This window comes from Rousettus aegyptiacus, unplaced genomic scaffold, assembly GCF_014176215.1.
Source record: "Rousettus aegyptiacus isolate mRouAeg1 unplaced genomic scaffold, mRouAeg1.p scaffold_m13_p_13, whole genome shotgun sequence".
Taxonomy (NCBI): domain Eukaryota; kingdom Metazoa; phylum Chordata; class Mammalia; order Chiroptera; family Pteropodidae; genus Rousettus; species Rousettus aegyptiacus.
Genome location: NW_023416288.1, coordinates 56021246 through 56043727, shown reverse-complemented (window position 1 = coordinate 56043727; position 22482 = coordinate 56021246). Strand labels below are relative to the sequence as shown.

General features: G+C 48.4%; 1 protein-coding gene across 4 annotated transcripts in view; it reads right to left on the bottom strand.

Moving 5' to 3' along the window:
• The window catches only part of KIAA1549 (KIAA1549 ortholog), a 105890-nt gene that overhangs the window by 23367 nt on the left and 60041 nt on the right, over positions 1-22482 (bottom strand). For all 4 annotated transcript variants that reach the window (XM_016161856.2, XM_036230840.1, XM_036230841.1 and 1 more), the window contains exons 10-15: positions 21484-21668; positions 14099-14295; positions 12237-12352; positions 7105-7310; positions 5594-5817; positions 4436-4589 (exon numbers count right to left, since the gene is read on the bottom strand). In XM_016161856.2, the coding sequence (XP_016017342.2) occupies positions 4436-4589; positions 5594-5817; positions 7105-7310; positions 12237-12352; positions 14099-14295; positions 21484-21668 (1082 nt within the window). The remainder of the gene's footprint in view (positions 1-4435; positions 4590-5593; positions 5818-7104; positions 7311-12236; positions 12353-14098; positions 14296-21483; positions 21669-22482) is intronic.

Here is a 22482-nt window from a genome sequence, read left to right as displayed (position 1 = left end):
CCATGAGAATTTCTAAAATTTCTAAAGTAATGACTGAGGGATGTGTGTGACATCTCATGGGGGCAAAAATTTTGAACCAGGAAAAAAATGTAAACATTCAACAATCATCGAGCTGGCAAAACCCAACAATCAACTATCTGAAATGCATTTCCAAACCTGGAAGTATACTTTTTTTTATTGAAAGCCCCTAAGCAACCATAAATGATATCCCAGAGCCTATATATTAAAATACCTAGTCGACTCTCCATAGATACAGAAACCAAAAACTAAAGCATTCTTCTGACTATTAACAATAGGAAAAATAGCCCTATATACACCTCAAGAGTTCAAAGTCACTACCACATTACAACTGTGTGTGTAAATAATTTTAAAATTTATGACTACTGTTTACAACAGTAAATAGTAATTATTTATTCAGAAACTATTTGTCCTTAAAATGGACATATCGCTGGATAACACAGGTCATCAAGGAAGGGTTAAATTGTATTCTGAACCCACTAAGAGGCAGAGTATATGTAACAACCAAGATTTAAAAAATAATCTTATTTCCTGATACTGCCTTATGAGCAAAACATGGTCATCATATACACTGCAAGAGACAAAGTGAGGGACCCACGGAAGAAGAGCCCTTCCGAGTCTCAGTGGCTCCAGATGCCCGAAGAGGTCCTGCACCAGCATCCAGTGACCCCATTCCCTCCACAAAGAAGGCCAGATGCCTTTTATCTAGAATGCTTTGCTCACCCTGCTGGTCCATGGTTTAGCTCAGCCAGCTGGATTGCCCTACTGAAGGGGCCAAGGAAGACAGTCGCACATCTGTCTGGGTCAATGAGTCTCGTACAAAGAAAACCTATTCAAGATACATCCTTATTCTCAGCCAACTGTTTGGAAAACGCTTCCAAAAGATCATAGTCTAGTGGATGGTCAGGTGTCTGCTGCTTCACTTCGAACAAAGAGAAAACCATTTTACAAACTAGGAAACCCACAAAAAAGCCCGCAGACCTGTTTTGCCTGCCTCACATGGTATTTAAGTACTTAGCCACTATTTTTTAAAAACCTGAAGATTTCACATTAATACTCCGAGTTCTGGATCCTCTTGGCGTCACCAGCCCTTACTCCTCCACAGAAACTGCCACTGAGCTGCGACTGCCTGCCTGAGGTGGGGCAGGTGCTCCCCTCCCCCCCAGGGAGTGGGTGGTCTCACCTCCGTGTACACCAAACCCTGGTCCTTACACGTTTCTCCAATTCCACCATATCGATGAAGGCTCTACTGAGTGACAACTGTCATCTGTGAATTCTCAGACTTCTGGGCCCTAAAGGGGGTCTCTGGTTTATGACAGAGCACTGGAAAGATTCTGTTCCTTTTCTATGGGGTGGATAAAAGGTCCACGTGCGTGCCCTTCCCCCATTCCTGGTTGTCCTGAGGAGCTCTGATAAGGAAGCTGCTGGACAGTCGCATTCCACCAACCCAACAGTTCATGGTAGAGAAATGGAAAAGCTTGTCCGGAAATACATCCTACTGGGCAAAGGGTCTCTCCAAGCACAGACGAGACCTTTCTGGTGGTGGTTCCAGGAGCTGACCAGACAGCTGTATTGCAAGGAAGCGAGTGATGTGGCCACATACAAAGCCACAGCCTGAGCAAGGTTCTGCGGGGTGGTGGGGAAGGGGGAGGTAAATGCATGTGAGCAGAGTCCAGAGCCGCAGCCATTGCCAACTCACCCTTTGTGGTCATGATTCTAGCGAAGCTTTAACTTTCATAGCAAGAGAGAGATGTTACAAAGGAGCAAAGGAAGGTTCCCTTGGATTCCCACTGTCCCCATGAGTCCTGACGAGAAGGCAAAGAACTACAAAGCCAAGACGTTAGAGCCTCCTGTTCTCTCTTGTCACCCTGTTTCACAAGTTAGACCATCAGTACTTACAGGCCAAGGTCGTCTTCATGTTGCTATATGCCAACATCTAGCACACTGTTTCACATACAGGTGGTACTTAAAAAAAAATAAAATAAAAACTTGCCTGCCATCTATGAAAGTGAATGTTTACCCAGAATCTCTGAGTTGAAAGTTGAATTGCATTCTCCTGAATCACAGTCTGACAATTCTGTTATATTGTTTACTTCCTTTGCAGATGCACGCTCATCCATCATTCTTCGGAAATACATATAAACCTTTCTGCTTTTAGTCAGCAGAGATGATGTATTCTGGTGCCTGTTTTGCAGTCCTTTATGGGTGTTTAAGAGAGTGATCACACACCCTGGCTGGCCCAGGACAATGTCGGTTGATGCCCATTGTCCCAGGATAATAAACAGGGTTTCCTTTCACTCTCACAAGTGTCTGGTTTGGATGATAAATTATATCAGGGGTTGACAAACTTCTTCTGTAAAGGGTCAGACAGTAAATACTTTAGGCTTTGTGAGTCATATTGTCTTTGCTGCAACTACTCAACTCTGCCCACTGCAGCAAGATCGGCCACTGATAACATACAAACAAACGGGCATGGCCATGATCCAGTTAAACTTTACAAAAACAAGCAGCTGGCTGGAATTGGCCTGAGGACCTCAGTTTGCTCAGGCCACAATGGGGGTTACCATTATAATGGGAGAAAAGAGCTCTCAAGGAGATACTTTGAGCGGAAAAATGTAAAAATCGAGATCATTCAAAAACATGTTATGTCTAGTATAATAATCTTGAAGATGAAATACTACCTCAGAAAAGGTGAGTTCCAAGAAAGGCATTATCTTTGAGAGTATGTGCTTCAGAATTTTTAGGGAAAACAAAAAGTCCATCTGAGAATGATTTTTACTTTTGAGAATATTTGAAAAATAGAGTGATTGGAGAAGTGGCAGCTGCCTGAGGTGTGTTTCTTTCCACACGCGGAGGGAGGAACCTCTGAGCTTTATGCTAAGGGGGAAACAAGCAAGAAGAAAAAGAATGCTCCGGGCCACCAGGAGGGAGGCCTGACTTAGGGTCACGGATGGAGGCGAGATGGAAGACAGGTCATTCCCTACACGAAACTCAATGGCACTGGATAACGCTCTGGGGCTACTAAAGAAAAAAAAAAAAACGAGGGACAGGGATGGAAAAGGCTCCCCTGAAGACTCCTGTGCGGGACTAGCCCTGCTGGTTAAGGAAGTGGAGCCCAACTATTCGTTAGTGTCACACAACAGGGTCTGGAAGTCTCCGTGTGACTCTCCTGGGGAGTCAAGGGAACGGCCCTCCCAAGGTCCAAGCAAACACCACAGACACCCAGACAAGGGGCCTGTCCAAAAACACCAGAGCAGCACAAGAGCGCCACCTACTGTATGAACTGCCGGCGACAGCTCCCCTCCCCTGGGGGATTCATTCACAGCAATCAGAAACCACTGGACTCCAGGTACAGACAAGTGAAGCGATCTAAGCTGTTGACCTGCCAGCTCTCTGGGGTCCCTGGGTCCTCACGAGCAGCTTTGAGGGGTGCGGTCAGTCTTGAGGACACTGGAAATACTGTGTGTTCCCAGGGAAAAAGCCTGGTTCTTTCAGGGGATCAGGATTCAGTCATATTTAGCCCCAATGTCAGTAAAGTGTTTGGCACATTTTCGTATCTATCAGTCATTAGTGTGATTTAGGAGACAAAACAGAAAACTTTAATAAGAAATGGATGGTTGCGTAAGCTCCATCTAAAGCGACCGTGTGCTTCCCAAACCCCTTCTCCAAGGACGTGCTTTTTGCTGATTTCTCTCTGGACATGGATGGCTGTGTACGTTTGCCTCCAGGAGGAGGGGGTGCTAGGCAGCAAGGCGGGGCTGCACCCCAGTTTAAGGCCGTAGGCATCCACCGTGTGTCCCCCTCGGGCTGCTGGAGTCGGTGTGTCTGGTGCTGGCTCTTTCTTCTCTACTCAATGAGATCTGCGTGTGTGTCTTAATGCTATCAATCAGTGTCTGCCTCTTACACTTCAAGCAACTCTGAAAGAAGTGTTTCATTCCGTATTTAACTTCCAGTAAGCTCTTTCTCCCATTAAAGTACAACATGTTATTAGCGAATACAGTATCTGCTTAGCACTCTGGAAACAGAAGGGAGGGACAAAACCCTAAATATCCCTCCTATTACCAAGACATCCAAACAACTGTCTGGCTGGCTGAATGCAGGGTGGTGGGGAGGGGGACTTCTGGATGTTTCTGTGTTCCATTTAACCTCGAGAAGTGCCCATTTTGAAGGCTGAGAGGACAGAGCGTGCATGTAGAAAGGGAAGACACAGAGTTTGTCTCCAGAGCGCCCACCCGCAGCCCCCTGGTTTATATGGCTTACGCATCCCCTCGAAGGAGAGGCCGGCTCCCTTGTCCACCCCACCTCCCCCCACCTCACAACCCCACTAGCCTTGGAGTACCAGCCACCGCTGTTCATTCTCCTTCCCCTGAGAGCCACCCCAGCCTGCTTCCAGAGGGGAGGGGTCAGCCCCACGCACCGGACAGCCAATATAGGCAGAGTTGTGGACACCCGGGGGCCTTCTGTAGGTGCCGTCGCTGTCGGTGGTGATGAGTCTGTCCTTCTCCGCATCCCCGGGGCAGCCGTTGACCTGGTGTTTCCGGCGTGGCTTTGGAGAACGTTTTATCCGCGAGCTGCCAGGGACAAACGGGTCATCGCTGTAGGAAAAAAAACCTTCCTTCCACCGGCTTGTCCACTAAACACTAAGGATTTTCTGAGGCCGCTGCAGCAAACACCCCGCAGAATAAAAACAACGTGGAGGCCACAGTCTCTGCTCCAAGGAAGCTGCCCCCCTGGGTGGGCTAACAGGAACACACGAGGCACAATGGGGAATGCGAGGCGACATGCACTGATGATGTGATTGACTCAAGCGGACATTCGGAAAAGGGCGAGGTCGATGTGAGCGACTGAGTCACAGCCGGCTCCCTGCGGCCTGAGCTTGGGTCCTGAAGAGCAAGTAGGAGCTGCAGGTGGGGAGGGATGTGGGGGGAGGGTGTGAGGCGGCCCCACAAGCAAGGACAGAAACGGAAGGACGGATGAAGGCTCGGGGGCACGAGGCCACCGGCTACGGGAGCGGCAGGTCCCTCGTGATGCTGTGTGGTGGGGAGCGGTGGGACTGGAGAGACAGGCCCCACCTGTCACGGGAGCCCGCGTCCCTCGTGGAACCATCGCAGGTTTTGAGTGGAGAAAGATACGAATCAGAGCAGTGTTGAAGAAAATGCCTCTGCGTTTGGGGACAAGGGGTCTGGGACACCAGGAGAGAGCCACCTGGTGACCAAGCACAGGAGGTGACGACCCTGGGGGTGAGCGGGCTGAGGTGGTGGAGGGCCCGGGAAGCCAGGGAGCAGGGCCTGAGAAGGAAAGGGTGCCCAGCATTTCTGAGTGCGGACGTTGCGGGGACATTAAATGCAGGGAAACGTTCGGAGGGGACAGAGGTGAAGGCCGGAGGGTGAGGGCGGCGCGTCCACACACGGGGATCACTCGACAAGGTTCAGGCCGCCCGGGCAGTCCACATCCACACCGCCTGTCTGTGTAGAAACCTCTTTGGCTCGTTTTCAGAGGCCCCGCCCCCACCCTGCACCCCCCCACCCCCAGCTGTGACGGCAGGGCCACCCGGCCTCTGCCCTGGGGCCCCCACCTCTTCCGGGGCTCTATGAACACGGAGGGCACGCTGGCCGTGGGGTCCAGGATCTTGTCGATCTGCATCTGCGCGCGGCGGTACACGCGGTGGCGCTCGCGCGTGTCGCCCGACGACAGCTCGTCCAGCACCGGGAAGTCGTAGTGGCCGCGGCGCTTGGCGCGCAGTCGGATCTTGTTGCGGTGGTGCTCGATCTCCGACTTGTGGCGCAGCGCTGTCTGGATCTGCGGGCGGCAGGGGGACGCGCGAAGGGATGGGCCCCCGGGGCTCCGCGACCCCAGCAGGCGCCGCCTGCATTTGGGGAAGGGCTTCCGGCGACGCGCCTTGCCCCCTGGACGGCTGTCCTCTCCCAGGAGGCCCCAAAGGCTGTGGCACAGACAGGCACAGCCACACGGGGCGCAGAGGAGGCACCGCCACCCACCGGCTGTAACCCCGCACTCGCCCCGCGAGTGTGAGCGCGAGGCTGTGGTATCGCCTCCCCAAGTCAGGCGGGGATAACTAAAACCTGGGTGATGGGTGGCAACTCTGAAGACACTTAGGGACACCGACGACTAAACGGAATACGCCCTGAGAGCGTGAATGTTTTCCATACCCAATAATCACTACTTAAGAGACTTTAAGACAGATTCAAAGATGATGCCTGCACCGTCCAGCAGAATACCTACCTACTGATAATTACTGATAACTGTAATTATCAGTAATTACAGTTATCAGCAATTAACTGTAAGTGGGTATTTTGGGGGTGAGCGGGCTGAGGCTCACCATGGTCCCTGACATGACGCCATCCCCTCCCCCGCAAAGACGGAACCCACAGGGATGGAAGCATGTCATCACCGGCTCCTTGGGGCCCGAGCTAGAGCTTAAAGAGCCAGGAGCAGCTGAAGAGAGGAAGGGGTGGGGAGAAGGGGTGGGGAGAGGGCGTGAGGTGCAGGCCCCACCACCAGCACGCAGGGGCCAGAAACAGGGTCGCTGACGGCTGTTCGCCAGGCAACGAGGCAACCGGGTCATGGGGTGGCAGGTCGGCTGCACTGGGCAGTGCAGACTGGGGAGAGCTCACTTTCATCGAGGTGCAGCCCACTGTTCCCTAAGTACTTAGCCAAACGGAGACAGAGAGGATGAAGGGAAACCAGGCTGGGAATCTGCTTGTGAGGAAAGAGCAGGACCGCAGGCCTGGGTAACACGGCCACTCAGGCTATGCCACAGGGGACTGAAAGCCACGTACTCTTGGAGACTGAAATTCAAGTTCCTAAACACCCGCCATGGGCCACAGGAGGACTTTCAAAGACAGCCGTCTCAGGTCTCATTTGCATATCTGCCAATATATCTCATAGTGTCTCTGAACAGTACGTGATCTAAAATACACCTGAGTACAACATTTAAAATGAAGAATGCCTGTCAGCAGCTCGTACCTCTAGCAACCTTTTCACACTAACTTCCACTCATTTTTAAGCGTGGACCAAATCAGCATCTGATGTCTTTTCACTGATGTACTTCTTAATAAAAACGAATACCTCTTTGTTAATTTTGTTGGTTTCTGCCACTCGGTCAGCCAGTACGGGGTGGTGAACTGGAGGTGCCGGGATCGGCTGCATGGCGATCAACTGGATCTTACTGGGGACCCGCCGGCTGGCCTCCGAGGAACGGGAGATCCTGTCCACATGCTCAAAGATGGAGGCTGACGAGTGCTGCTCATTCCCTGAACTGGGTGCTGGTGGCCCTGCAACAGAAGGGAAAGTAAATGTGTATGTACGTACATACGTACGTACACACACACACACACACACACACACACACACACGTATATATAAAATAACCCTAAATATGTATAAAGTCATCCTAAAGAAACAGCAAAGAATCATGATTACAGATTAATCCTTCAAAAACCCTCAGATGGGCCCCTGACCAAAAAAACACATCCCCACTCTGTGGTAGAGGACTTGAAATGTCACTGTTTGAGCTTAAATGTCTGGGTTCAACATCATCTCCTTCGGCCTTATTAAAGATTACCAATATTGTTAGAAAAGATACGACAATTGCTCTGACACTTTGTGCCCCAAATCGCCATTTTGTCTAAAGGGGTTTCCAGGTCTTCAGTAAGAAAAGGTCAAGGGAAGGAGGAAGCCGGAATTGCTCCGTCCATAGCAATTCACTGAACTTTTAGGAAAATGATCACAGCGGCTTTGAACATCCACTCTCATCTTGGAGAGGTCATTTAGCTGCCAGGGCAGGTGTAAAGACGGGGACTGCAGGCATGCAGGCACGTGCGGGCCAACTCCAGCCTTCCGTCCCCACCACCGAAAGATTACGCTGTAGAGGCGCATGAAGAAAATGCTGCCACCTGGAGGGAATGCATTCCCGCTTTAACAAAAGATGGAGAGTACACTTAAAAGTGTTTTGAAAAGGGTAAATTTATGCCATGCATATTTTACCACGATGGCTTTTTTTTTTTTTAAGTCATCAGAACCGCAAGAAAGACAAAAAAAAATTTAATAAGAAAAAAGATAGGAAAGAAACTTCAAAATGTTCATAGACTAACTACATCTTGGTATAAAGGTGATTTTTTCCGATTTCTCATATTTTCTGTAATGAGGATTTTCTCTAATGAGTATTACTTTTATAGCAGAAATAAGCTTAATGAATTTTAATTTTAAAAAGGCAGAAACAGAGACGGCAAGATGAAGACGGGCTAAATAGATGGAACAGCTCTCTACGGAGCTCGTTAGACGCACTGAGATCACTGACGCCCTCCCTCGGATTGGCCACAGGCACCTCTGGGCCAAGAGAAGGAGCGAGAGCATGCAGAAGCTGATTTCCAACAGAAGCCTGAGGTTTGCAACCTCGAGCATGACTGACGAACATGGAGGTATCTCCCCAGTGTAAAAAAAGATAGAACTGAGCAAAGCAGTAAGAAGTAGACGACCTTTGAAGTAAGACACACACACTGCATTGTGTGAGTCCTTCTACTTCCCTCCATTCGAATTATAATCATTCGTTGTCCCAAGAGATTAGGAAAGCTATAACTCGGAATGAACATGGCCTTTCTTAGCAAGGAGGCACAGTTTCATGAATTCTGGCTCCTCTCAGGCTTTCTCCCCTGCCCTGGGCCTGGAGGAAGACGAGGGAGACTGTTTGTGCAATGCAAACACAGCCAAGCACCACCGTTCATCCGAAGGCAGCTACTCGAATTGCAGGCACAAGGCCCAAAAGGAGATCATTAGCTTCACGAGATAGGCCAGTCCTGCTAACCTGAACTTAAAAAGTGACAGCAAATGTCACAAACGATAGCCCATTAAGCTACTGATACCTTAAGGTGAGATCACTTTCCTCCAGGATGGTAAAAAGACCAGCGTGTCAGAGAGCTCCAAGTGGCTGGAATGCAAAGGAGGCAAAGGAAGAAAGCCACCTCCCCAACCCCGTCCCACCCCACGCTGTCTGCCTGCCTGGGTACCACGGAAATGCAGGCCTGTGATTGGCTCCTGTCCACAGCCCATCCCACCCGCCGACTGTGGACATGGAGCCTTGCTTTATAATCCAACTGCAGCCGGAGAAGACAGGGAGACACAGAAAACCCTCGAACTGATATAATGCCCAGAACCCAGCCGTCTCAAAGACGGAAAACACAGGTGTGTTATTTCTCACACATACATCATAAATATATTTGACATATATGTCTATATAAGCACATCCCAGCTTATCTATATATAATATACATTTATGTATTTGTTTGCTATGCATCGCACATTTTTTTAAAAAAACTACCTTTATAATAATGGCCAGTGGAAAGTACGACAGATACACAGAGATTAACATCTTGTGAATCCTGCCTTAAGGAAAGGAAGGATTTTGGATTAAAACCCCTTTCTCCTCAAACAAAACAAAAAAATGTGATAACAGAAATTACAGTATAGGATAATGTCAACAAAGGAAAATGACAAAGAAAAACGCAATCTGAATTACTGAAGTGCCCGAGCAATAGAAAATTTTTAAAGAAATAGTGCATCGTCTATAAGTAAATACAGTCAAACTGCATTATTATTAATGCCTGTGACCCGCATTAATACCTAGTGAGGCAAGAGTCACGTGTGTCTCTTCTTTATCCCATTCCCACACCTAACCCATCGCAGGCACTTAGCAGACATGCTGAACAGATGACTGAATGACTCGTCATTTCAACTAATTTTATAAAATTTTACCTCGAAGAGGCCTCTGGGAACCTGCCTTTGTGGAAAGAACTATAACTTACGATCTCAATCATTTCATAAATGGATGTTCCACAATTATTTGTGAAATGTTCCTGTTATATGTGGTCAAAAGAATGGCCCCGTAATCGCATTAAAAATTTAATTCGCTTTGCAAAATGGTTAGCACGCGTAAGAGATGTCACCTTAGTTCCTCCGTGACATTCTAGAATTTGGAATCTGTAGAATTCAGATTAATGAGCTACTTAAAAATTATACCCTTGGTGCACACGCAAGCTGCGGAGAACATAAAGGAGACACTCGGTATTTCAGTCTTTACCTAATTGGTATATTTCTGATAAAGATGAGAGAGGAGACATTATGCCTGGATGTGACCGTGGCAGCCAGGTAAGAGCCTTTACTCAGGGAAGGTGCGTTACTCCCTACCTCACCTCGCTCTTTGTTACTTTGCTGAGAGGAACTAGTGGTAACGATGTAACTTATTCTAAACCTGCGGTGACTGGGAACACTGTGGCATTTGAGTAAATCATCCTGTAAAGGATTGTGGGTGACCGAAAGGGAATGCATCATGGTCTAGGCACCTTCCAAAAGGGCTCGAAGGGAATGAAGCTCAACCTCAAGGTGATCAAAACCAAGATTATGGTTCTTTCTCTGCTTCCATTGCGAGATGGGCCCTGAAAATGCCAGATGCCTTGTGAGAGCCATGGAGAGCTTTGCCAAGAGTCTAAAAAGATGCGGCAGCCATGCCGTCAGCTACGGTGAGGGGAGCACCGGTCCCGGGGTAGCAAGGAGGGGGGTTCACGCGAGCTCCTGCCTCCATTCACTTCTTGTACCAAAAAGATTTTTCTGTGAATTACAAAATACTTTTAAAAATATGATTATAAGCTCAGACCTTTTCTTCTTACAGGGTATTTGACTAAGTTCTATGCAAGCAATTAAGTGCCTGTATGGCAGCATTACAGCCTGAAAGAAGTAAACAAAGGTTTTCAAAGTGAATTGATATTTGTAGTGAGGAAACCACCCTTCTAAAACATGACAATAATGTATAGATTCCGGTGTCTCCTAGAATCATCACAGCGACATCTGAGCTTCTGAGGCTCACAAGAAACCTAGCCCACTTTTCTCCTTCCCCCATCAGTCCTAAAGTCAACATGCTTGCTGCTGGAATTTCGAATATAGGCTGAGAGTGATATTTGATTTTTTTGTTAGCCATGTACAATATGCTGGTTATAATCCTTTGAGTAAGGGGTTAAGTGGAGGAGAGAAAAGCAAGACTTTTCTCAGACAAGCAATAAACAGAAATCAAGAAACGCCAGAGCTGATTCTTCCCTGCTCCCCCCCCCCTTCCCCAAATATTACCTTCCCGGGATCAAAATTAGATTTCAATCGAAACAGTGCACCTGTTGCCACAGTACTAAGTAATTCTTAAGATTCTGTGAAATTGGATCCAAAGCAAAAAACTCTTCCCTTATTCTAAGGTGTTATTTCTTTAAGATCAAAAATAATGCAATTGGAAGGAGCTGGAAGGAATTTCAGAACTCAGCTAGCTGAGTCCCATAGGAGTCCCAAAGGCCAACAGAGTTACTTGCAAGGTCACAAGCATGACAGTGATAGAACAGGCCCCCTGGCTCTTGCCTAGAATCTGTTCATTTACAGAATACCATTCGCTCTGTACTGCACTTTCATACAGAGAAACTTGTGATGAAAAATTTAAGCATGAGCATTACTTTTAAAAATATCCTGAGGCATCCTCATTTTTTTTTTTTTTTTTTTTGCATTACTGAAACAGGATCGTGAAACATAAAGCTCCAGTAAATACACTGACACATTTAGTTAACAGAAGATTCTGTTAAACTAAAATCAAGCTACCTTATTACCATGCCAAAAAAAAAAAAAAAAAAATACTCCTAAGTCTAGCAAGAGCTGTAGGCTTCGTTTTATTACAGGGCATGAGTCTCACACTAATAGCCTTTAGAATAGGAAAGACCCATCCAGACCTGGCCTAAGAAGCATCTGGCTACAAAAAAAAAAAAAAAGTGCTAAACCACCTGATCATACTGAACTATCAGCTGCAAGAAAAGATCTAGGACCAATCAGAATGCACTTGGACCTGTGATAAATACACAACTTCCTGACAGTGACGGCTGTGAAATACTTGAATTGGAGGCTATGACAGTCACTGAATCCTGGAGGAAAATCGTCAGGTCTCTAACCTAGAATGGAACGTGGCCATTTGACCTCCATGAATCCCCAACCTCTAGCACGGCCCCCGCCTCCAGGAGGACACCAGTACCATGTCAGGCGGTGACGACTCCACGGCATGGATTTTTTTTTTTTTTTTTTTTTTTTTTTTTTACGTTCAGCATCTGAAGCACATAAAAGCCTAGCCGGCTGGAACCTCGCAGCCACTGCCTTTCACGGGGAGAGCGAGAAGAGTCACACACCGCTGTGTGGCGCTCTGTGGGACTTGTCCTCGTTCACGGTCCCCGGCGTCTTGTCTCCTGCTTCCCTCTCACTGGACTCTTCGCTGACTGTGGAGTCGGCATCGGAGGGTGAAACTCTGCAGACACGAAACAAATGTAAACACGAGGAGAAAGAGGAGGAAAGGTCACATTAACCTGGACGGGGACGTCGGGCCTCCAGGCAGGACTGGCGGTGGAAGGGTCCGACACATTATTTCGCAGCCTGGCACACGGGCACAGGGCTGCCTCTCCGAGACGGTGGGACGTGGGGTACGAAACGCCTCGGCAGGCTCCACGTCAACAAATGCCAGGAAACAAGGTGTCAGGTTGGAGGACAATCTCTCAGGGCCCTGGACTGACAGTCCGGGTTTGGCATGGATGGGCTCAGAGGATCTAGAGTTCGGGCCTGGTTCCGGGTCGCCTGGGTCTGCAGAATCCCTAGGGAACCAAGGGCGTCCTGTGGTCACCCCAGAGAACTCCAGACCTCTGGAAGAAGCCTACACTTATGATGCAAACACCATGATCACCACTGAGAGTTGATTCTCTGCGTGAAAAGCAAGGGTATCATGGAAGCCGGGCAGCACCGAGCTAGTAACAACCCGTCAGCGGTCAGCACCCCATTCTCTTCATGCTCCCCGGCGATGTGAAATGCCGACACGATTCTGGTGCCCATGAGGGATGCTAAAATCTCACGTTAACCGTGCAGGCCACGGAGAAGCTGTGACAACATGTTTAGGATGAGACTACAAGGTGAGGGGAAAAAAAAAAAAAAAGACTTTGCAAAATTGTACTAGCATATAAAATAATCTTTCAAGATTTATCTTACCCTTGGCCTGCAAGATAATTAAGCAAATAACATCTCTCTACATAATTCAGTTTCTTTTGTGAAAATCATGTTCCAAGATCCATTAAATTCTTAAAAGTAGGTCAGAACCCCCAGGGTAGGTTTCCTGAGAAGTCAGAAATTATAACACCATTTTCGAATACTGGCATGATCACACACCTCTTCCCTTTTAGCAGAAAATCAGGATTTGGTGTTTCAAACCTCAAAGGAAGGCTGTTAAATTTTAGGCTTCGAATAGCCAAAGTCTGACTGTGCCATGATCTAAAGCCGACTTAATAAAGCCTGGTTTAAACTTGGTCTTCTCTCTCAGAGCTGTGGCCCTTCTCGCAGGGTCAGAAGGTGTTGGGGGAACCTCCGGCTAATGTGTTAACAAGCCATTCTCCACGTGCTTTAGGAGGCAGGAGGGATGATTGGACAGAAGGGATGGAAACAAATCGGGAATGGGGAGCTGGGCAGGAAAGAGGCAGTGAGAGTCCTTGCAAACATGCTAACAAGGGTGACAATGCAGGCAGCCAGAGAAAAATCAAGCCAAGAAAGAAGGGTGTGATGAAGGTCACCTCCGGACAGAGCAATGAAGTCAGAGCTTAGCATAAGGGGCCAGGACAAAGCCAGTGACAATGGCTGTGTATCGTGTACCATGCACTTTGTGGACACGTTATTTCTGATGTCATTGCCACAGGGAGGAGCAGGCTCACCCCAGAACATATACATTCAAATTGGTCAACCTCTAATCAAGTCACAGGGGACCACCGACCCATGATGGACAGTGATTCATAATCTTAAATGCTTCTGGGGGAGAAGGCAGACAGCCTCCTTATGTGGTCCGTTATCGTGGATCATGAGCCCTCAGGTTCGCTGACTTTGGGCAAGCCGTGGCCAGTCCCCCAGGCCACAGACTCAGGAGATAATCACCATCAACCCTCCTGATACTGGCAATTGACAAACTGAAAACAAAAACCTGCTCTGTGACACAGTACAATACAGGAAGCCCAATACGAACCTTCCTCTGTGACGGACGTTCTTGGAGGGGACCTTGGCCTTAGGGCTCGGCACGTCTCCATTTTCAGAGGGTGTGGTGTGGTCCTTCACAGGTCCCGGCAGTGGTGCTGGCTCATGAATAATCAATACATCGTCTTTATTGTGCTGACCCAGATGCTGCTTGGCAAAATCGAAGCCCTTCACACTGGGGATCTGCAACTAAACACACACACACACACACACACAGACAACACCATCAATCTGAAATCTGAGGACTGTAAAAGAGATTGTGAGGAGTGGCAACTTGTGAGAGACAACTTACGACTCAAGACTGTGCCTGCGGTTCTACCAATCTAATTCAACAAGCATCTCTAAAATGTCAACTGTGTGCAAGGTGCCATTTATACCTAGAGGTGGCAGAAAAGACAGATACCTGGGAAAGAGTAAAACGGAGTATGAGGAATAAATAGCTAGACCGCAGTACAAAAGTCAAAAGACATTCTAGAGCAGAAAACCACTGAATACTTCCAAAGAGGCAGATTTCTAAAATCCAAGTAGACAAGTCACAAAAGGACTGGTAAGAGGGCCCAACAATAGCACACGTGTGAAATGAAAGCCTGAGCCCAAGATCTTAGCAATGAAAATGGGAAGGAATGAACAGCTGTAGAGACCGGGCAGGAGGGGCTGGGAGGCGAACCGAGAAAAAGGAGAGAAAGAAGCTGGAGAGAAAGAAGCTGGGGATGACTGGAAGTTACAGTCTAGTTAAACTGAACAGTGGAAGTGACATTGAAGAAAAGAGATGAGTCGTGAGGGACTTGAGGAGATTAAAAGGCAGGTTTTGCTTTAAACATGCTTAGGCAGAGATGACCAAAAAAAAAAAAAAAAAAAAAAAGGCTCCAAAGGAAAGCTGCTCCGTGTAGTCAGAGGACAACAGCTTGGGGCTGAAGATGTGACTTTGAGAGCACCTGTCTAGCAGGCGACATGTCGGGGAGCTGAGATTTTTTAAAGATGAAAACGGTCTATGAATAACACGTTGGAGGACATCTCATAGTTCGGGGCTCGGAGGATAAAAAGGAAGCCAGGGAGAAAAAAAATAGAAGGCGACTTCAAAAGAGAATTTGGAAAGTTCAGTGTAATAGAAGCCAAGGAAATAAAGGATTTCTAGAAAGGAGTGGCCGACAGAAGCAATGGGGGCGCAAAGAGGAAGGAGGAGGGGCCTTTGAAAACGCCCCCCTCTCACGGATCCAGCAGGCCTACGTGAGGACACACGGCACCAACAGTCGACCCACAAACAAGGCCCGGGGAGGCTGCGGCCACGGCGTCCAGGCCTCGGCTGCCAGGCCCGTGCCCAGACGGGAGAGGTGCTCGAAGAATGTGGAAATGTGGGCAATAAAGGGAGGGAAGTCACTTGTGATGACATCGGCAGCGCCGGGAGTGGATATTATCGGCTTCCTTAATTTGAGCTTGCAGGATGGGAAAATAAACTACATGAAAGTAGTTGTGTCGATGGCCTCCTTCGCAGAAGACCATGTGCTAAGTCAAACCTGCCTAGCCACGCCTATAGTCCTATCAGTCAAAAGACCACAGGGCAAACCCACCTAAGGAGTTACTTTAGATAACAGACTATGTCTAGAAGCAAAAGGTTTTGTCATATTGGTGCTAACTTTATGCGCAGATGAGTGTCAACACCAATGGCTTAGATTTGAGATCACTAACGTCTTTTTACTGCTAAAAATCTAGGATCAATGGGTAGGAAGGTGGTCTGCAATAACGGCTTCCGCCAGCAGAGGGAGACAGAACTTACCGTGAGCACAGTTTACAAAGATGTTGCTTGGAAACAAAAGGCAAAGACTGGCGTGCCTATAGTTTCTAAATTAATGCGATATATCCACCACACGGGCAGTCTGCGAGTGGCACGCACCCCTCGGTTCAAAAACAATGAACCCAAACCTGAGGATTTCTTCATCCATGGGACCGGATTAGCACAGTGTGACCTTCGACTGGGCTCCCCCAATTCCTGGGGGGTACATGCTTTCCTCAGGGCATGCAGCCCTTTTAAGGAAATCAAATTCTTGAGAGACAAACCTCTGTAACTGCTCTCACCTACAAGGGACTTTCCTGAGACTGTGCCAGTGATCTGGGCAGCCCGCTGGGACCCCTTCCTCACCTCCTGCCATGAGAGTTCTCCTGCTTTACAGGAGGTGGGGCACCTCTCACCCACGTGGCTTTTACTCCAGCTGCACCCCATTTTAGCTCCATAAACCAGGTGCCTCTAAATGAAAGAACAGATTCAATCGACATTCACTTCATCTCCACCATCAAGATCATTTTATCAGTCTTGGTAAAATCGTTTTTGATTTCCCAGTAAGGAAGCAAATGCCTCTCGTGACTGGCAACTGATCTCTTTTTGCAAGGTAAATGGTTTGCTTTATCGAAACTGAAAGGGGAGCCACAGATTGGAGACTTCCTCTAAGCAGACGTCCCCGACATGAATAAGGCGACAATACACCCCGCACTGCTTCTTTGGTGTGTCTGTGTAACAGCCCCAAATCTAGGAACCAAACGCCTTCCCTGAGAAACTCTCAGTACCGACGCGTGCATGCTAAAATGCTTCACGAGTGACAAAGCACCCCACGAGGAAGGGCGACAGGATCGTTATTGCTCTTAGCTGATAAACAACAAGCAGTTAAGAGAAACAGTCAGCCATGAGTTCTCAGGCATCAGATAAAGCCGTAGATATAAATTCAGACACAAAATTCTCTAATTCCGCAACAGGATGTGACACCAAGATTAAGAGTTGATGACGAAATGAATTTCAAAAAGGTCAGTTGGAAGCAACAAACCTACTAGATTTGGGGGAGCAGTGGGGAACCAAGAAAAAGGGAATATGTCATCAATGAACTCTATGTCCATTGTAGCATTGCAGTCCATTGGCTTGATACTGATCCCCACCACCATCTGTAAATCTATCCATTAGATCCTTGCACTTCTCAACGGCTGGGTGAGTCGCCTTCTACGACAACCAAAATTTGGTAACTAGTCCGTGCTTATATATAAAACATAAGCCATCTACACACAGAAAGAAAAAAGTTAGAGGGAATTGACTTCCTTCATTTCATCCCTACTTTCTGGTACACTTTTTCTAGTTTTTCCATTTCTTAAAAAAAATCTAGAGTTACATCTGGCCGTGTTGTCTTAAGCTCCCACGTGAAAACGCTCAATCAGTATTTTATAAAAGAGCAGCGATTCATTAGTGCCGTCGATATTTCTATTAGGACCCCGTTATTTCTGAGGAAGGCAGGCTCTTTTGTTCCTTCTTTATCACAAAGAGGACAGACCCCAGTGTCCATGCCCTACCAGAATACGTCGGGGACAAGGCAGGGAGGCCTGGTGGGGCAGGTCATCCAAGTAACAGGAGAGATACCTGATGAACTGTAAAATGCGTGAGCCATAAATATAATATGACCCGAATGGAACAAGACAGACCGAAGTCCCCAGCACTCGGTGAGCCTGAACCCCTGGGAAGGAGTACCGATGACAAAAGAAAACGCAGAGCAAACCCCAAGTTTCTGGACGAAAATTTGCAATCTCGAAGAGAATTCCATTGTTTAAGCATTTACTATTTGATGGATGTGATCTGGGAAACTCACAACCATCACGTTTCCATTTAGAAGGTGAAGACAAGGCGAAGACGTGATTGCCATCTGTCTCTGCTGCAGCCCAGCACGGGGCCACCCTGGGGTCCCGAGTTCGGGAGAGCGGTCCTCCAAGACCCTCCTGCCCCGCCCCAGGCCACAGCGAGTCGCAGCCCGCCAACAGCGCGGGAGCTCCAAGCACCCACACGGAGCTCCTGAGGGATTGCTGTGGAATATCAGAGAGCAGCTGCAGGGGACGAGCTAAGAAAGCCTGGCTGGGGTGAAGGAAACACCCGCGAAGCTTCTCTTAATCCGCTGTCCACACTGTCCCTCCCCGTGACCGTTCCAAATGGGTTCCAGGTGCTCTCGCCGCTGAGACGCCTTCGATGCTCCCCACCACCTGCGGCATCACAGGAACACGTCCCCATCCTGCAAACTCCGCCCGGCCTGGCTCTCGCCCTCCTGTCTCCCGGGCCGTGGCCGTGCCCTTCCGCACCACCTCTGCTCCGTCCTTCCTGAGCTACACTCTGTCCCCTCTGCCAGCACCCGTTTCATCTGGCTTCATCTCCGCGACCTCTGCGCTTCGGCCCCACATCGCCTCCTCACGGAAGGCAGAGGCAGCCTGCCACGCACCACCGCGGGGTGGCCGCTCTCGGCCCGTGCTCTCGCGACACCCTCGACAGTCTTACCCTTGAAACGGCCTGTCCTTCTCCCATACTAAGGCCTTTGAAGGCTGGACTGCCTGTGATCTGTGCCTGTCACCCGGCCTGGTCCTGCCTGGCTCAGCACTCACTGAATGAACGGACAGTGTCTGGGGCAGCGCCAGCTGGCTAGGGACTGTGCACAGTCCTGTGCCAACGGCGGGGTGTGGACTTGTCCCCGACAGAGGAACAAGTTTCCGTGGGCCTGGCCAGTGCCATCCATATCTTTAAATAGAACCTCGACAGGGCGAGGCAGATCCGAGCTGAGTTTTCTGTTTTTGCTTTTATTTTTTTGAGTAGTGACAAGTGATGACTTTGGGCTACAGATTAAAGAGAATATAGATAAAAGAAAAACACGGGTTAGGATTTTTTTTCTTCATTATTAGGGGAAAAAAAAAAAAAAGGACTCTGCCTCAAAATGACAGAATAGCCTCTCCCTCTATCATATTTCAAAACTAATCTACTCCCAGACAATCTGAAGAAGTTTCCTTCTCCTTACAATGGGAAGGGGGTGTGGATTTTTTTGGTCAGAGGATTTATGGTTTCCAGATGTTTGTAGCTCCGGGATTTGCTACGAGATTTCAGAGTAGCAGCAGCAAGGCAGTGTTGGGGGGGGGGGCGGGGTGAGCAGAATGGAGAGAGAGAAAAAACAGAAAGACACACCAAGAGGAAAAAGAACACTGGCCCCCCCTCCCCGCGCCCCCAGGAAGAAGCTGCCTTTTCCAGCTGCCCCCAGGGAACAGGCCCGAGGCCCTTCGCTGCTGCAGGAGCATCTCAGAAGGAGCGCTCATGCCGTAGGGAGGCTCGTTTCTCGACTAAGTGGTAATCAGCGTTTTCCTATTATAAACCCACGACGAGATTGACCCCGTGGGTTCCTGTGCCAGCAAAATAAATCTGTGCTTCTGAAATGGGACGGGCTTTACCCTCCTCAACAGAAGCCACTGGTCTCTCAGGAAAGCTTCGTGCAGAAGACCCTTCCGGTCGACATGCTGTAAAAAAACGCATGAGCGGCACCGAAGGCCAGAAGTGCCATTTGACACTCGGTCCATGGGATGTACGGCCACACCTGGGTCGGGGAAATATTTCGGAAGTGGGAGAAGGAGAAAATGTGGAGAATACCCTACCCTGAATTCAAGAGATGCTGACCTCTGATAGCTTTTTTTGTTTGATTTTAGTTTTCAATTAGAGTTGACGTTCAATATTATTTTATGTTAGTTTCAGGTGCGCAGCGCGATGGCTGGACATTTCTATCCCCTCGATTAGTCTCGCCCCCACCTGGCACTATACGCCATTATTGCAATATTATTGACTATATTCCCTGTGCCGTACTTCACATCCCCGTGACTGTTTTGTAACTGCCAATTTGTACTTCTTAATCCTGTCCCCTCTTTCGCCATCTGTAAGAATAAACTCAAAATGGTTAAAGACTTAAACGTAAGATCTAACAGCTTCTTGAAGTAACAGACAATAAATGGACTTCCACAAGGAGTGCTTATATTAGGAGCTAGGGAATATAAAAGACCTAAATACATCTATACTGGTTAAATCTCTCTGAAATTATACTGTTGAATCAGAACAAAAACATGTCCAAATATATTATTGAGCTCATTACAATAAACTCATCCTATGAATCCTTTAGTATATCAAGTACGTTTTCCCAGGTTTTCTCCATGCCATCCATTAGTCTAACAAAACAACCCTGGCAGACTGCATAAATAATAAATGAAGATAGGTAATAAATATGAACTTAATGTCTAAAAGACTCCGCAATAGACTTCAAAACCATAAGCTTGCAGTTTAATCAATTTTGCGTTTCTTAGTTAACTCACAAGAAAAAAAATAATTCTTCATTTACTCTTACAAAAGATAAATTTTAAAAATAACACTTATTTTTTATCTTCATCAGGACTAAGTTTGTAACATTTTTATACCCAATCAGAATAAAATTCGAGGGTAAATCGGGCAATTCTTGATCTCTTGTTCTTTTGCCTCTTGCTTACTTTTTCTAAGCCCACTTTTAGAGTTGAGTGAGCTCTCTAAATTTGAGACACCCATAGAGGGTGCCCGTTATAAACACTGGACTGACAGTAGAGCTGCCCGCTGCCCACCACCCCCCACCCCCACCCCCCACCGCCGCTAATGGCTCTGTTAAATGCCAGCAGCCACTGAGTTCGCCTCTAGCAGATGAACCAGAACTAGATCTGGACCAACAGTCAACGTCCTTGCTCCAAAAACATATGACAATTAAATACTGCAGAAACCGTTGAAACGTGTGAGAATTGCTATTATGGTAAAAACGAAAATGAATGCTTTAGAAAGACCTGGAAAAGGAGATGCTAAAAAATAAACTGGCATCAAATTAGGTGTGGGTGGGGTCAACTCTAAAAGACTGAAGAGTAAGGTGGGGTGGAGGGTATTAAAATCTAGAGAACTTTGGGTTTCTTTAGAGAATTGCGACCTGGAAACTGCGGCTGATGTGTTCTGGGTACTGTTTATTATAAGAAAGCCCACGGAGAATTCCTCTCTGGAAACCAACAATCCAAAAAACAAAGACTTGAGGCATGTTGAGAGAATGACAACTAAATACCTAGTCATAAAAGTTAAAATGCTTACGGCACGTATTACTATTTTTAATGAAAAAGTAGGTAAGTGGGCTTGTGACATGGGGGGTGAAAACTTAGGAGCTGTCCAGGGAAGTTTTGCATGAAAGAAAAAGGCATACAGATCTGAGAAAACCTCCCTTGGCTCCCGTTCTCTGAAGACGTCCAGGGTTAAAATAGATCAGAATCCACACCCAGAATAGATGTGCTCTTCCAACGGATCATCTCCAAAACGAAACGGCAGAGGAACTCAGCTGAGCCTTTCCACAGCCTCATCCTCCCGGCACCGTTAGGACAACAGGAGAACTGGGCTTTCAGCAAGCGGACAGGCACAGGGACGCCGCCGTGAGAGCCAGAGCAGACGCCCTGGACAGCTCCCTTCCCCAGCTTTCTGTATCAAGAGGCTGAGCGCCCCCCACCCCTGCCCGCAAGATGCCTCCGTGAACGCTGGGGGTCGGGGGTGCCCCTTACCTTCTGACGCTGCTGAATGTTGGCCACTGTGTCGGGCTGAAAGTCCAGCTTGTCCGTGCGGCAGAGTTTCCAGTACAGGATGACGACGATCACCGTCACCACCAGCACGGGGATGACCACGCCGACGACGACCCAGAGGTTGCTGCTCTGCGACTCCGGCGACGGCCTCTTCACCCTGTCCACCGCTGCGGACAAGGAAGGAGGGCCTCGGAATCATGCCCCCGCACCCCGTTACTGGGCCGCCGTCCTGGGCAGTGCACGTGCCTTGTGCTCGGAGAAACCGGGGCTGTCCCTGTCCGTTCTGCTCTAGACAACTGGTCAGAGGCTACGATCTCCTGAGGACGGGAAGCGTGACTCAGCTAGGGCGCATCAGGGATCACGGTGGCAAATATGACGTGCCTCAAGGAACGCGTCTAATTCGACGGCAAAGCTAGTTCGCGTCGGGCCTCCCGACTGCCAGCGTGTGACTACTAGCTCCTTACGCTCTCACCGCGGGAATGCTTCCACACCAGAAAGAAGAAGTCCTAACAGACTCCACGAGCACTGCCTTAATATCCTTACCTGCATCTCTCCCTCAACTCTTGAAATATGGCTTTTAATCTAAAGTGCTGCACTTCAGGTACCAGTTGTCAATTTCAAAATCATATTAAATTGTACGGACTCTTTTTTGAACCTGCCACTCCCTACCCTCCCGCCCCCCCCCCCCTCCACCCCTACTGCAGTCCCACAGCCTTGGACAGTTGTATTTCGATCACTCTGTCCTTGATTTCCTTCCCCAGCTCCTGTCCCTAACCCTCCCTCCCAGGACTGGGCCCTCGTCCTCCCGGAGGACTTAGCTCCTCTAAAGCTCAGGTTCCAGGCCAGAGGCTGCGAAAACCAAAATGCCCCCCCTCTCTGCCCACCCTCCTGATCCGTCGGGGCCGCGTCCTGACCACCTCTCTGGGACAGCACGACTTCCCGCCTTCTCTCGGTTCTTTTGTCTGGCTCTCTCTGTCCTGC